General features: G+C 41.6%; 1 protein-coding gene across 1 annotated transcript in view; it reads right to left on the bottom strand.

Moving 5' to 3' along the window:
• The window catches only part of LOC142487170 (dynein axonemal heavy chain 5-like), a 426,040-nt gene that overhangs the window by 184,093 nt on the left and 229,874 nt on the right, over positions 1 to 12,073 (bottom strand). The window contains exons 52-55 of the mRNA XM_075585972.1: positions 11,815 to 12,021; positions 10,326 to 10,655; positions 7,139 to 7,345; positions 6,507 to 6,749 (exon numbers count right to left, since the gene is read on the bottom strand). Of these exons, the coding sequence (XP_075442087.1) occupies positions 6,507 to 6,749; positions 7,139 to 7,345; positions 10,326 to 10,655; positions 11,815 to 12,021 (987 nt within the window). The remainder of the gene's footprint in view (positions 1 to 6,506; positions 6,750 to 7,138; positions 7,346 to 10,325; positions 10,656 to 11,814; positions 12,022 to 12,073) is intronic.

Below are 12,073 nucleotides of genomic sequence, written 5' to 3'. Positions count from 1 at the left end.
GGGGTCCCCGAGGCTGAAACCAATGCGGTTCAGCTCTGGAGTCCCCCTACACAACTACACTACTGTCAAAACACACACAACAATAACCAATAATTCCTTACCGTAGCGGATAGCCGCTATGGTAATGAAGCTGCATTAATGTACATTTTAATAATAGTGTGCAGGAGCAGGGGGTCCCCTGAGCTGAACCGCATTGATTTCTGCCTCAGAGACCCCCTGCTTCCCGAGTTACAGGGCCAGGTATGGGGCATCGGAGGCCAGTGTTGCCGCCATCTTTATAGCGTCCAAGACACGACGTGGACGCTATAAAGATGGCGGCGACACTGGCACCGATGCCCCAAACCGGGGCCTGTAACTCCGGAAGCAGGGGGTCTCTGAGTCAGAAATCAATGCTGTTCAGCTCAAGGGACCCCCTGCTCCCGCACACTATTAATAAAAATACATTAAAGCAGCTTCATGACCTTAGCGCCTATCCGCTAAGGCATTGAAGGGGTTAAGGCACAATAGCATGTTTATTGGGGACAATTGCCAATCAGGGCCGTGGGAACCATTTGACGAAAATGTGACGTCATAGGCCTATATAAGCCTATGTCGTCTCATTTAGAAGCCAGACGCCGAGGAGGACGGACCTTCTACAGATAGAAGAGGACCAGGGCGTGGCAATAGAAGAGAAGAAGACCCGAAAGAAGACAGAAGAAAGAAGAATACAGATGAAGACCCCCTTTGACGAAATGGATTACAAATAGAAGAAAGAAGACACAGTTGTGGATTGTAAGGGTTTATTATTTTATGGTTACCTTTGGATTGGTTCGAGTGCTTCCGGTTCCCCTGGATTTCGCTGTGTCGGCCATCTAATGGTAAGTAAACAAAAGAAAAGTACAGCAGGGCCCCAGGTATACGGCGGGTTCCGTTCCAGAGGCCCGCCGTATAGTGAAAATCGCCGGAAAGCGGATCCGGCGATTTTCAGTGCTGCGCATGCGCAAACCGGCATTTTCGTCGTTCTGCGCATGTGCGATCTATACGCTGGGCACGCAACCTGCGATCTGCACGTGCAACCTGCGGTCTGCGCATGCGTGCCTGGTGCACCCGCCCGTTCTGCGCATGCGCGATTTAAAATTCAACATGGCGGCCCCCTTCTCGGTGCCGCCGTATCAGCGGATCGCCGAAAAGCGGAGTGCCGGGAAGCGGGGCCCTGCTGTATATTATTTTACTTTTACAGGTTTTTTTTTTATTTTTTATTCATGTGTTTTTTTTTATGTCCATTTAATGCCCCTGAATTTATGTATGTCCCTATGGATATACATACATACATACATACATACATACAGGGACATTGAATGGCTGCATTGTATTGGATTTTTGGATGTAATGTCATTGTTGTTTATGCTCATTTATTGCCCCTGTATGTAATGTTTAGCTATTTTTTGTAAACATACAGGGAAAATAAATGATTGTATTGCAAATGTTTAATTATGTTTTTAACATGTATTTGGAAGCTTTGGTTAGTAATTGTTGTGTTTATTTACTTGTAGTATATCATGATTTTGCTATAGTTTATTTCAGGAGCTTGCTTTGTAATAATGGCTTATTGTTGGTACTGTAGTTAGATTTGTATGATGGTTACTTTGAAGTTGAATCTTTTTCTCAATGGTTTTGATTTAGGAATTGAATTTTATAATTGATTTGTATTGTATTGTAATTGGTTTTCGAAATTGATTCATTGATTGATGATAAATGTATTTATGTTTACTTGCTTAGTTTGTATTTGATTTTGTGGATGGCATTGTATGTTGTTCATAATTTATTTTAGTTTGAACACTGATTTTGCATAGTGTTACATGATGCACAGATTAATTGCATCATGTACACACTAAAATGCAATTGTTTGACATTTGATATATATTTGTCTAGGTGCTGCTTTGTGGGAGAGGAGATATCATTTATTTTTTCAAGTGCTGCTGGTTTAATTTCAAGATGCAATGTGGTGATTTTGAGATTAAGATTTCATGTTTTTATTTATGCATGTTTATGTAATCCTTTAACATTTATTTGTATATTGGTGTCATATATATATATAGATATAGATATATATATTATACCCACTGTACAAATGAATGGGTGAAGGGTTGGTATCTGTGCAGGGTGGGTTAATCCCTTAATTACTATAGCGGTTATTAACCGCTAAGGTGATTAAGGGGTTAACTGGCCTTTGAAAATATTTGCAATGGGTTTTTTTTGCCAACGGAGGACGTTTGATGACTGGACTGCCCATCTCATTGCCAGGGGGTAAGTAGAACTCTATTTATTTACTTTATTTGTGCTGTTTTATGTGTGTCATAATGGGCAAATAATCTATTATCCATATCTGGATAATAGTTATTTTGCACATTACTGTACTGTATGTGTGTGTGTGTGGGGGGGGGGAGGGGTATTTATGTATTTAAATGTATAGGACAGGTTTATTTTTTTTACATACAGGGTTGGTTCCGTAGGTCTGCGGGGACCTTTGGAGACCACCAGAGGTCTCCTCGGACGCCCACAGGTACCAGGCTGGCGAGCTCATAGGGGACACCTGCGGGGAAGAAATGGTGGCCCTACATCTGTGGGGGCACTGCGGACCCACAGGGACCACCCGAGGGCCACCAGACCCCCGTGGGAACCACCCGAGGCCCCTCAGACACCTGTGGGTCTGACCCGGGGCCCCCCAGACACTGGCGGGCCTACCCGTGGAGACCCCATTGTGGCCCACGGTGACCCACGTAGTCCACCTGGTGGACCACGGCGCCTGGCGGGGACCACCCGTAGGCCTCCAGACCCTGTTTGAAACCTTTTGCTGGGTCACTGTGAGGCTTACAGACACCCGTCAGGGCCACCGGGGACTCCTGTGGGCCTGGGGTATTAACCCTGTTTGTAAAAGAATAAATCGGTATTTATGGGGGGGCACAGGGGGTGGGTTATGTAGTATTTATTTAATATAGTGATGTTTATTGTGGTTAACGGGGGTGGGGGAAGTGGGTATTGTCCCCAAGCCAGGTTGGGTAGGCCTCCTTGTGGGTAGTGGGTGGTTAGGCCTCACGGGGTGGGTAGTGGGGGAGGGTGTATAGGCCTCCCAAGTGGTGGGTGAGGGTGGGTTAACCCCATTATGACTATAGCGGTTAATGACCGCTAAGGTGATTAAGGGGTTAGGGAACATTACATTGGCTATTTTGATTGTTTTGTATGTTTTGCAGCACTGGAGGGACATGGGCAGGATGAAGATGAGGATGAAGACGGCCTTCATCGTGGGTGCCTGGAAAAGGTAAGTGTAATATGTATTTACTGTATTTATTGTGATTAATGTATTTAAAATGGGCAAATGCATTATTATCCATATGTGGATAATAGTAATTTTGCCCATTACTGTATTGTATGTGTTAGGGGGTGGGGGGTGTATTTAGTTAGAAATATTGTTTATTTTTTTGGAGGCACATCATTGTACGCAGGCCCGCGGGGACCCCCGCTTGGTCAGCCAGGGACACCTGCGGGACCCCCGGACATCTGCGGGGTCAGCTGGGGACACCCACTGGCCTGTTGTATGGGTGCTGCGCCTGCAAAAATGTAAACAAAGAAATTTTTCAAAGTCCAGCTTTTTTATCACCTGCCTTTAGCTGGTGAGCTTTGGTCAGCGCAACTTTCAAGTATGATAAGTTTGCGTAGCTTAGTGAATCCCGCAGAAGGGCAGGATTCAGCGCAAACAGCTGATCGTACGAGCAAAGTTGGACTTTGAAAAATTTCCTGAAAAAAGTCACTTTTAGAGCGCAAAGTGCCTGTTAGCGCCGCTCTGTGAATCTCGCTCGGCGAAACATCACGTTCTAAGAGCACTTTGCGCTCTTAAAAGGACTTATCACAGCTTAGTGCATAGCCCCCTAAGTGCCAAAAGGGGTGTATACTGTATGTATGGGTATACATACCCTAAAGTGGCTATGGTAATAAAAGCCTACATGGATGAAGAGAACTAGTAATAGAACTCCCCCCTTCTATTATCTCACATCAGTATATATCAATGCTGCTCAAAATGTGCACATGCAAAATGGATTAACATGTGTAATGTCAAAGCCGCAGTTTCATTAATGAGATGGTTACAAGGCACATATACTGTAATGATCAGTACAGCTGCACTTAACCCCAAATATAAAATAAGAGGGAAACCATCACACAGCTGTGTGCATGAAAAACCGCTGCAATACTTGCGATACCAGTGATGGATGATCAAAAATCCTTTGATTCAGCAGTGCCCAATCTCTGTAGAGAGCACTCTCAGGCTCAATAGGCTATAAGTAAAGCATAATGCTTCCAATAGCGCAATAGTGCCCGTGGGAGGCAGCAATCCCCATGGCCGTTTCGCTTTGGCGCTTTCTCAAGGGATATCAAACCTTGAACATGTTTAATTGTCTGAATGAGAACTGCTTTCTCTTTTCCGTTCTTATGGAGGGAACGCCTCTAAAAAGCAATCTCTAAAGCATGCTTTATACTCTGCCTAATAAGATATAGGACCATATTTGCTAAGCGCTGCTACTCCACAAGATGCCTGGGTGCCGGGGGGAGGAAACGTGTGGCCTAATAAATTGACTGAGCTACAAGTCTTCTGGCAGAGCAACGCTTAGTAAATATGGGCCTGGTCCATAATGTATTGATGTGACCGGATTTAACCCTTTGGGTGCTGCAGGATGTAGCCACTACGTGATACAGTATGTCACTGTAAGGGCCTCATCATGTATTAGCTACGCCACGCCATTTGAGTGCTTGTTTTCCGGGGTGAGATCTCGGTTCCAGATTAAGTGAATCCCTGGTCACGCGATTTGGTGGCGGAGGCCGTGGCATTTTGGCAACCAAAGCGGTAAACCATTTCACTGAAAGGAGGAGTCCGCAATGTGTTTTGCTGGCTCTGTCGGCAACAACGAAAATGGCCGCAGTCCTGCACAGCATTATAATAATAGCATGTTCTTGTATAGAACTGCAATTTTTACATAGCACTTTACAAAGACATTTTGCAGGCACAGGTCCCTGCCCCGTAGAGCTTACAATCTATGTTTTTGGTGCTTGAGGCACAGGGAGACAAAGTGACTTGCCCAAGGTCACAAGGAGCCAACACCAGGAATTGAACCAGGTTCCCCTGCTTCAAACTCAGTGCCAGTCAGTGTCTTTACTCACTGAGCGACTCATTCTCCCTCCCATTATCCGGTATGTTTGCTCTGCAGCAAGTTCAAGCAACTTAAACATGGCAGTATTGGCAGGGGTGCTGCTGAATTGTGACTGAGAGAACAAAATAAAATGTCATTCTGATGTGCACATCATTTATTCCCTTTTCCAAGAACAAAGAGCGAAACAAACACATTTTTATGCAACTGGTTATGTACATTTGACTTTTCTGTGTCCGCTGAGTTCTTTGGCATGCATAATTGAGGAGGTGCTCCAAGCTGTGTTTTTGTAAAGCATAAGAAAGTCCTTCTCAGCTATTTAAGGACACAGATGTGTTTATTTGCGTAGTCCTCTGGGCCACGAATGAGAATGTTCTTGTTGAGTTAGGATATTGCTGTCAATTAAAATCTATATGTTGTATTGTCTTGTATTTTTATTTATAAAGCACCAGCCATGTATATAAGCAGCACTGTACAGAAATAACATACATGGAGTTATATAGGGAAGATAAATACAAATAAGTGCATACTGTATTATAGCAAAGTACACATTGGTGTATGAGCCCCCCAAAAAGCATATGATCTAGTTGGTATATTGGGAGACTAGAGAAAGAAGGTGTACTTGGAAGTGCAAATTTCATGGGACAAGGATAAGAGGATAAAGGTGTATGCACTTATAAGTATGCGTACTTATAAGTGGGTCAGGGGTCACATTACACTGGTATGAAAATGTAGTAAAGGTGACTTTTCAGTTACGTCCAGATGATTGTGAAAGAGGGAGCTTAAAGTGAGTTCAAGAGAGTTCAAAGAGGGGGAGAGAGAAATACATTGCAGGAGGGACAAAGGAGAAGAAATGTGTTGGACAGAGAGAAGACCTCTAGACATCTATTTAGAAAGGAAAGGTATACAGGGATATACCAAATAAGGAAATATGGGAAGGATGTTGATCCAGGGAATAATCTGATTATTGCCATTATTTGGAGTCTGGAAGGAATTTATTTTTCCCCTTAATCAGACATCACAGGGTTTTTTTGTTTACTTTCCTCTGGATCAATATACTGTAAATACAAATACAGGATAAGTATCTGTCATCTAAATTTATCATAGCTTGAACTTGGACATAAATAAAGACATACAATACAATGGACACACGTCTTTTTCAACCTCATCTACTACTGTATGTAACTGTGTAACAATGTGACCTCCTTGAGAAGACTGCAGGAGGAGTGCTCTTCTAGCACTGACTGTCATATTTTGTACTGAATTTGATGATGTTGGTGAACCAAAGTCTGTTTTTATCTTATTTCAAGCTGGACAGCAAATAGTTACCTTGAAAAATACTAAATCCATCCTTGTACCCCTGACTGCTTCATTATACTGCTGCATGAACATGTTAAGCCTGTCAGAAAGCTGCGGAAAGGATGGGATCGGTTCATAAATCTTCGGAGCCTCCAGCTCTGCATCCTCAGGTTCATCCCCAGTAGCTTCTGGAGCATCACGTAGGAAGTCCACAAAGTACGATTCTTTGGCAGTATTTTGCAGCAGCTCTTTGCCATGATCTTCAGATGCAATCTGAAGTATAAAAAAAAGGTGGTGTTTCATGCTGGACAAATGTCAATTGGTCTCATTTTATTTATTTCAACTGAAAAAAGATATACGCCGCACAATAAAACATACTTGCCTTTGTTTAAAATAATATGTCTAAAAATACATATGTCGAAATATGCATGAAAATATATTGCCATTAAAAAACATGTTTTTTTTGTTTTTTATTACATTAGCTATACCAACACAATACATACGTTTATATTCCCGTAATGGCTCTCCATTAAATTCCAATTTCTTTACAAGGTTGTTTTTCATTGTATTATATTTTGATTGTGACCTCTGACTATACTACTGCAGATGCTTTGTGCTGTGCTCTAACCAGCCCCATCTCCTCCCTCGTGTTGTATTGTTACCTTATGCATCATGCTCTCAAACCAGTCTTTATCCTTTTGGTCTATGAACCTGTCGGCAATCACACGAGTGCATTCATGTTGGAAGAGCGCTACCAAGACATCAGTGCTCTGACAGATGTCAGATGTGACTGTGAGGATCCCCTGCCAAATACGGCTCAAGTCGCGTAGGTTGAAGATGTAATGAAATTTAGCTGGGGTTGGTAGCATCTGTAAAATAAAATGATTAGATATGAATTTCTTCAGAGCCCCATCACCCTTAATTAACAATATGTGCTGAAGGGGGCCTGCAATGAAACAACAAATCCCTCACGTTGGTAGCTTCTTGACTATTATACTTATGGTTACCAACTTTTCAACAAAAGATAAGTAAAGACACTTGTTAATGCTAATGATATTCAGGGTGAAAGTGCACCTGGAAGGGTCTGGTGGGAAGAGGCTAGTGAACACTTTTTCCTGCTTTCACCAGAGGTCAGATGACCTACTGTACTTTCTTTTTGACATTTACCTTCTCATTCCTCCTTCTGTGTATCTCTGGCTCACACAGACTCTCTGCTTAGGGCTGCCTTCAAGTTTGGAACTTAATGTAAGTAGGGACATTACCTACATATTTAGAACAGTCATGATAACTTTGGGACCTCTGGCAAACCTAAATACTGTATGCAGAGAGCACTTGTTGTGAATGTGTCTGATTCGTCCCATTTTGTCTCACTGAAATAGCTCCGGATAACAGGATTCATTCTAACTCTCTGAAACAACAGCACTTTTTCCTTGTTCACTATTTTTGGCCGTTGTTAACACCTATAGTGTTTCGGAGGGTAAAGAGTGTGCACTCTTCATTCCCAATTTCCTTGACTCGCGCACCTTTTACATTAATTTTCTTACTGTATACGAGTTAAAATAGTTTCTGCTACGAAAGCTGCTAATTCAGAGTTCCCTACTTGTTCTTTCTATAGTTAGCAGAAGCCTTCTTCAGGACCACTATAGTCAATTGATTCGAGTGAAGTTCAACTGACTGCACTTTTCATATTAAATAAAAAGTGTTGGATTTGCATAGATGTTGAAGGTTTATGCAATACAGCTCTCTCTGTAACCTGATGCTTACTTTTCACATTTCTTTAAAAAGTGCACAGCACTAATAGAAATACATGCTTGGTTAAATTGTAAAAGGCATGGGACACTGACTCACATAGGAAAGAATTGCAATCTAATTGCATTCCGAAGCAAGGTGCAAGTATCTTCACTGCATGCATAAAGTGACAGAGTATCAGAGCCACATTGGGCCAGGCCCACAGAGATCCATTACCATAGGGCTCATAATGCCTTATGAAAATCAGTAACGGACGTTATGCTCCCAGACATTAACTTGAATCCACAAAGCTAATTATATGCCAAAACATTAGCGGTTAGTTACTTCATTAGCAAAGGCTTAGTGCCATATTAAGTTAGCACTCCCTTGCTAAAACTTCAAATAACATGGCACTAAGCATGTCTTACCCAAAGGTGGAAAGGTGGCGTTACTCCCGTCCATACCCTGACTAGGTGTTTCAGTCAAGTTATAAAAGAGAAGACAGGAGTGGAAAAGAGCCCGTTAAATAATGGTGTGTTAATTAAACCGTCCATAGCTTACACTTATCCAGACCCTGTAAAAGACCTATTTCAGGGTCTGTCTGTGAGTAATGCCAAGATCAGCGATGACATAATTAACACTATGTTAAATACCTGAATTAACTTTAACAGACATCTGTGCATTCGCGTTGTTAGTGGAAACACTTCCTTTGCTTCTCATTAGCAATGGTGTCCGTTATAGTTAACACTATGCCCTCTCCAAACACTTAACATTGCATTATTACGCTTTGTAGAACTTAATGATGTGTTAACTCACGTTATCACATCATTAAGTCAATAAAGGACCTATATGGATCTGAAAAATAGTATAACTGAAATGGAGTAAGAGATGTTAGTTTGGATAATAATACATATCAATGCCCAGCTTGATTCTAAATAAAACATGAGTTTGGGTTACTGGCTATGCACTTCTTTAACCTAGGCTGTTGCTGAAAAGCTGTGTAATATAGCAGTCATAGGTTTATAGGGGCCCATGTTAAAATGAAAATCAAGTAAAAGGTGACACTGTGTGCTCATTTGCCTGTCATTACCCAGAATCCCTAGCTGCAGTGGAAGCATTGTATGCCAAGAGATAATGGTGAAAGGCAGGTTTGCAGACCTGTCTGAGACACCTGAAGGTACTCACAAGTGATATTTTTATTTGTTTAAAATTATGACATTATCATTTCATAATAGATATTTCCTTACACATGCTATTCACTAAACACCAATACTGTAGCTAAACAACATCTCCAATGTTATCACCCACCCAGGCTGGCAATAGTCCTATTTTGACTATGTGTATAACTGGCACTATGTATTTAGGCAAGATAAGACTAGCCAAGCTGGAATAGGTGATACACTTACATGATATTAAGATTGTTGAACATATTTATATACAGTATTATCCCTTACTAGTCCAAGTGGCAAGCTAGTCAAAGTGAATCCACTGTATGGGCTTCTAAGGTGTGAATATTTGCACATGTAGATGTTATACTTTTATTATTTCATTTGTTCGGTGTTTGTTATATGTTAAGACCTTAGCAATGTATTCGTAGCCTCAGGCATCAAATAATTAAAAAAAATTCTGGCATAGAGGTCTGTGAAAGTGGTTTGCGCTGTCACATTTGCATTAAAAGAATTTGAAAAAAATTCTGTCTAAAACATACAATAAAACCAAGGCAGAAAAAATCCTGTAGCAGGTGTATTTCAGCACAAGTTGCGATACAAAATTACTCTGCGCTTAAATTTCAGCATTGATACACAGAGACACCCGAGTTTTGCAATAAATCCTTTTACATAATCCTATATTAGAAAGGTGTAATATCTCCAACCCCATCAAAACTGCATTGCTAGCGCCTCTTAATGCTGGCTTAACGCAGATTTCCTGTATAAAGCAAGATACTAACATTATATGAGTTAAACTTGTGTTTGAAGGCTTCTGGTTGGGGATTGCCGCTTTAAAACAAACTGATGCCTGTGACAGTTGACACACATTCTTCCCCACATAAGGACAGTGGTGACAGCGGTGACAGCATCTCGACATCAACAAGATTTATTGCAAACATATTTTATTTCCCACCTTTATCTTGGTTGCTTGCCAGACCCTACGAGTAGAGGGCACCAGGGCAGACGCCAGCACGCGCACGGCAGGAGGGAAGCGGCGCTGCTCACAGAAGTACCCTTCTGCCACGGTACGGAATATCTTGTCAATGGATGAGTTTGACGGGAGCGTACAGTTGAACACGGTGAACTGGCGTTTCAGGCGCTGGGGGATGTCATTTCGGCCTCCTCCAGGGTGTATCATGGCCGCCACGAACTGGATGTCAACCACACTGGTGAATTCCCCAGGTTTTTCCAAGTTGTAGAAACCTTTCTGTTCCATGAGCTGCCTTACTATTTCATTGGTGATCTGCCAACCAAACCCAAAACATTCTGTCATTGTAAGGCGACAGATTATACTATCGCTAGATCATGTCATCTTTAAGACATGGTCAGTTGGATTTGATAAGCTGCACAGGCTGTTAACGTTAGTATGTAATGTACAAAAACAAAAACATGTGCAGTTTAATATATCTGGCCGATGCTGCTAATAATTATTTAGTCTTTCTTATAGTTCATCATTTTAAGAATGCAACCGTGTAAATTCATCCTACATGAATATATTAAGGCGTTTTGTGAATGATTTTACAATTAGGACCCTATAATTGTAACTTTATGTGGTTATTAAAACAATAATATTCCCAAAACAGTGCCAGTAAAAATCCTCTACATTGTAAGGTTCTTATTCTGTACACTGTGATTGCACTGATCCGGCACTATCTTACAGATCCATCGGTATAGAGAAAGCCTTATTGACTTCAATGGAGCCCTTCTGTGTGTTAGCCCCAGAATAAGGGACAAAGCCTTTCAATGTAGGCAATTGTTTAGATTAATATTAAGTCTCCAGCAAATTATTACCGCATCTATTTTCCCCCTCCAAATCTATTTGTTTAGTTGCACTATGTATATTGTGCATGAAAAAACAGGAAAGAGAATTTGCACCCCAAAAATGCAGGAAAATATCCTTGGAGAAAAGAAAAAGGGACGAGAGTATTTTACAGCCTACATTTGGGATTGGTGCATCCATGGAACAACGTTTCAGGCCAGGTAGGACCCTTTGCCAGGTAAGTGACAAGAACATAGCAATAATGCTGCCATACCGTATAAAGAGAGAAATGCACCAAAAAACCTATAGGGACGTAACCGGTATGCTGTGGGGCCTGCGTCACACTTAAATACTGCAACTACAATAGACTTGTCATGATATGGTGCACAAGCACGATAAATACAAGTGGCATGACTCTTTCTAATCTCTTTTTCTTTTCTACAAGAATGTTTTCTCTGCATTATTGGTGTGCTTCCTTCCTGTTTTTGCATGAGTTCCTACACTGAATAGGAGTTTGCATCCTTCACTCAGCGCCATACCTTTACCCTTGGGTTGCCAACGTGTGCAGGAAGAAAGTCCTGTCTTCCAAAGCCATTGTCATCAAATATGTGAACTCAAGCTACACACGCTAATGTGGCATTACCTGGTCTCCCCATTCATTGATCACAGGCATATTGATATCATCAATAAACACTGTCATTTTCTTCCCAGCTGGGGGACCATAGGTGGTGCCCATTCTTTTATCGATATAGCTTTCAATACTCCTTTGGAACATATTCGGAAGGGTGGCAGAAGAGAAGTTCAAAGACTTGGTGGCGTGAAATTCTTGGTCATATTTGCTTGTATAGCCCTGAAAGAAAACAGAAATATATTTTACAGATCAACAGCTACATCACATCGCT

Source organism: Ascaphus truei, chromosome 2 (genome assembly GCF_040206685.1).
Source record: "Ascaphus truei isolate aAscTru1 chromosome 2, aAscTru1.hap1, whole genome shotgun sequence".
In the NCBI taxonomy this organism is placed as follows: Eukaryota; Metazoa; Chordata; class Amphibia; order Anura; family Ascaphidae; genus Ascaphus; species Ascaphus truei.
Note: the sequence above shows the minus strand (reverse complement) of the source record. Positions and strands in the feature narration are given on the sequence as shown.